The sequence below is a fragment of the Lagopus leucura genome, unplaced genomic scaffold (genome assembly GCF_019238085.1).
Source record: "Lagopus leucura isolate 7727_CA_CO unplaced genomic scaffold, USGS_WTPT01 Super-Scaffold_100012, whole genome shotgun sequence".
Classification (NCBI taxonomy): domain Eukaryota; kingdom Metazoa; phylum Chordata; class Aves; order Galliformes; family Phasianidae; genus Lagopus; species Lagopus leucura.
In genome coordinates this window covers 9,899,258-9,903,286 of record NW_024962267.1, presented here as the reverse complement: position 1 = coordinate 9,903,286, position 4,029 = coordinate 9,899,258, and the positions used below count along the sequence as shown (strand labels likewise).

At 61.2% G+C, this 4,029-nt stretch overlaps 1 protein-coding gene across 1 annotated transcript; it reads left to right on the top strand.

Annotated features, from left to right (window-relative positions):
• The first annotated feature begins 273 nt into the window (after nucleotides 1-273).
• On the top strand, nucleotides 274-3,773 carry FZD5 (frizzled class receptor 5). The gene has a single exon (XM_042874805.1). The coding sequence runs from the start codon at nucleotides 274-276 to the stop codon at nucleotides 1,999-2,001; it is 1,728 nt and encodes a 575-aa protein (XP_042730739.1). The 3' UTR covers nucleotides 2,002-3,773.
• The last annotated feature ends 256 nt before the right edge of the window (nucleotides 3,774-4,029 follow it).

The window sequence follows — 4,029 nt, the reverse complement described above, 5'->3', positions numbered from 1 at the left end:
CTCGCGGGTCTTTACCCGCCGCGGAGGCAGAGGCGGTGCCGAGCCGGGGGCGGGCGGAGCCGGCATTGGGGGCGGGGCCGTAGGCGGTCCGGGGGCGCGGTCCGGCGCGGCGCGGAGCCGGGGCGCCCGCCCGCCCCAGAGCGCAGGTGGCGGCGGCGGCGGCGGCACGACTGGTCCCGGCGGGGCTCGCTCCCGGCCCCGCTCCCGGCGCGGCGGCGACAGGGCGGGGGCAGGCGCCCGGGGCATGCGGCGGCGGTAGGACGGGCGGCGGCAATGGGCGGCCGGGGGCTGCCGGTCCTGCTGCTGCTGGGGCTGCCGCTGCTGCTGGGGCTGCCGGCGGCGGGGCGCGCCGCCTCCAAGGCGCCGGTGTGCCAGGAGATCACGGTGCCGATGTGCAAGGGCATCGGCTACAACCTCACCTACATGCCCAACCAGTTCAACCATGACACGCAGGACGAGGCCGGGCTGGAGGTGCACCAGTTCTGGCCGCTGGTGGAGATCCAGTGCTCCCCGGACCTGCGCTTCTTCCTCTGCAGCATGTACACCCCCATCTGCCTGCCCGACTACACCAAGCCGCTGCCCCCCTGCCGCTCCGTCTGCGAGCGGGCCAAGGCGGGCTGCTCGCCCATCATGCAGCAGTATGGCTTTGCCTGGCCAGAGAGGATGAGTTGCGACAGCCTGCCGGTGCTGGGGGACGCCGAGGAGCTCTGCATGGGCTACAACCGCACGGAGGCCACCACCTTGCCGCCTTTCTTCGGGAAACCCACACGCCCAGCCAAGGACACAGCCAAAAGCCAGCTGCCGAGCGGTAGGCACCCGCCGGGCACCGACTGCGGCCGGACCTGCAAGTGCAAGGCGCCACTGGTGCCCATCTCCAAGGAGTCCCATCCGCTGTATAACCGCATCCGGACCGGGCAGGTGCCCAACTGCGCTATGCCCTGCTACCAGCCCTACTTCACCCAGGACGAGAAGACCTTTGCCACTTTCTGGATCGGCCTCTGGTCCATCCTTTGTTTCCTCTCCACTTCCACCACTGTGGCTACCTTCCTCATTGACATGGAACGTTTCAAGTACCCTGAGCGCCCCATCATCTTCCTCTCTGCGTGCTACCTCTTCGTCTCCGTGGGCTACATTGTACGGCTGGTAGCGGGACATGCCAGTGTGGCTTGCGACCCCGAGCACCACCACATCCACTATGAGACCACGGGCCCCGCACTCTGCACTGTGGTTTTTCTGCTCCTCTACTTCTTTGGCATGGCCAGCTCCATCTGGTGGGTCATCCTGTCCCTCACCTGGTTCCTGGCAGCTGGCATGAAGTGGGGCAACGAGGCTATCGCGAGCTATGCGCAGTACTTCCACCTGGCTGCCTGGCTCATCCCCAGTGCCAAGTCAATTACTGTGCTGGCGCTCAGCTCCGTGGATGGGGACTCGGTAGCTGGGGTTTGCTACGTGGGCAACCAGAGCCTGGAGAATCTGCGTGGCTTTGTGCTGGCACCGCTGGTCGTGTATCTCTTCACTGGCAGTCTCTTCCTGCTGGCCGGCTTCGTCTCGCTGTTCCGCATCCGCAGCGTGATCAAGCAGGGCGGCACCAAGACTGACAAGCTGGAGAAGCTGATGATCCGCATCGGTATCTTCACCGTGCTCTACACTGTGCCTGCCACCATTGTCATTGCCTGCTACATCTATGAGCAGCACAACCGGGAGGCGTGGGAGCAGGCGCAGAACTGCTCCTGCCCAGGGGACCCCCACCGCCCCAAGCCTGACTATGCTGTATTCATGCTCAAGTACTTCATGTGCCTCGTGGTGGGCATCACTTCTGGCGTCTGGATCTGGTCTGGCAAAACTCTCGAGTCCTGGCGGCGCTTCACAGCCCGCTGCTGCCGGCCAAAGAAGCCAGCAGGTGCTGCTGCATACGGTGAGGTCAGCCCAGCACTGGTGGGCAGGACGGTGCTGCCCAGCATGGCCTCCTACCACAAGCAGGTCCCGCTGTCCCATGTGTGATCGGAAGGAGCCGTGGTGACCCCAGCATGGAGGGAGGAGAGGGTTGCAAAGACCCAATGCTGCAGCACAGGGAGCGGCGGCAGAGCCACCCTGCCACCCCAGTCCCCACAGCAGAGCGGAGCAGCCCAGGACCAAGCGTAGCCCCAGTCAGGGCAAGAGAGGTGCCACCAGCAACATGGGGACAGAGGGTCGGTGCTGGGAGCCCAGCGCTACCATGAGCTGGGACACATCATGAAGTGATGTGTGGGCTGGGTAGGTGGCAGCAGCCCCACAGCCTCTGGACGGGTTGTGCTGGTACTGGGACGAGGGGGAGAGCTGCAGCAGGCATGGCTGGTGGCAGCCCTATCTCTAGTGATCCCCAGCACCAGAACTGAGCTGCTTGCCAGAGCTGGGAAGCATGAGAGGAGTCAGGATAGCAGGTCGGGGACATCCCACATATCACCAGGCAGAGAGCTGGTGGCCCTGGCACAGGCTTAGAGGCAGGGGTTGAGCTGCACAGGTGCTGGCAGAACAGGAGGATGGGGCTCAACAAAGTCCTGCTGCCAGCCCACACAGAGCCCGGCATGCTGCCAAGAAGCCTGGGGCCCAGGAGCCCTGAGCCCCCAGCAAGCACATGCCAGCTCCCTGACAGGGCTGGTGCTTTGCACTGCTAGCTCTGGCACTTTGGAAAGCGGTTGGCAATGCTCCACACCTCTGTGTCAGGCAAGTTTGTAGCATCTCCCCCGTGCTGTGCAGGCTGCCTGGGGCAAGGCAGGGGTCGTGTCATAGACGGAAATGCACTGTGTGTGTGTGTGTATATCGGCAGCAGGAGGTGTGTGCGTGGGGTCTGTGAAGCAGGTGGTAGCTGCGTGTGCTGGGAAGCAGTGGGGTCAGCAGCCAGCCGGCTCCAGCCCTCCTTGCTGCTTTTTTGGAAGCTGCACCTCTGTCAGACAGCACCAGGCTCAGGACTGAGCCGGTAATTCAGGAATAGTCAGCAGAGTGCTCACACTTTCTCCCGCATCGCAGCCTCTTCCCAGGGTTGGGCAGCAGCAGGGCACTGACAGAAGCAGTGCGAGGCGTTACACTCTGGGGACATCTGGGCCTAGGTTGGTAGCACATGGGTGCTGTGTCAGCCCCTTGAGTGGGACAAGGGAGTGGCAGCAGGGATGGGCTGCTGAGAGGCAGCTGCAGCCAGCTCCTGCCTGCTTTTGAAAGAACCCAGGTGTTTAGTCTGGTTTCCCTGCCCCAAATGGGATCACATATGTAACTTTGCAGAAATGATTACGGGAGTTCTTTTGTCCCCTTCCAACCATGGCGCCACGACCCAGCTGCATTGCTCTTGCGGGACTGCCAGGGCCCCAGGTTGTTCAAGATGCCCTCAGAACACTTCACAGTCAAGGAGGTTTCCAAGCCTTTTAAAACCAAAGTCTGGGAAGCAGGGGACCCTCTGGTGGCACAGCTGCTGATACAGATGGTGCCAGGACGTGGCATGTGTGCAGAGCGGTGCAGGGCCAGAGTGCTCCGTGGGACCCTCTCACAGCTGCAGGGCACTGTTGCGACAGAGGTTGGCTCGCTTTGGTGTGTTGCAGTACTTCACCTTGGGCAGCATTGCACCATGTTCTGTTACAAACTGTAAATAGCTGTATATAGTTGTTTTGTACTTTCAGGAGCTGGGGTGAACTTTGATACAGGTTTGGGGCAGGTGTGTGCTCAGTGTGGGGCAGGTCAGGCGCGGCACTGTGGGCATATGTGTGTTGTAATCCTGGGCATTAAATAGCTCCAACCTGATCCAACCCACGCCTTGCTGGACTTGTCTCTTTCTATAGTGCCTTCTGTAGATGCAGCTAAGCACACCATGCAATACAATGAACAAAACCATGGTAAAGGTGGTGTTTTTCTGTTTGTTTGCTTCTTTTTTTAAGTCTAACTGACTGTGTAAAACTTTTTTTTTAAGGAAAAAAAGAAATCCAAACTCAAGTGCAGGCTTGCCTATTGAAAAGTTTCCGGGAGGCCACTCTGTTCTGACCGGTTGGTGCCAGCAGCCTGGGG

Coding starts and splice junctions, on each gene's coding strand:
- FZD5 (XM_042874805.1), top strand. CDS start 274: ATGGGCGGCCGGGGGCTGCCGGTCCTGCTGCTGCTGGGGCTGCCGCTG.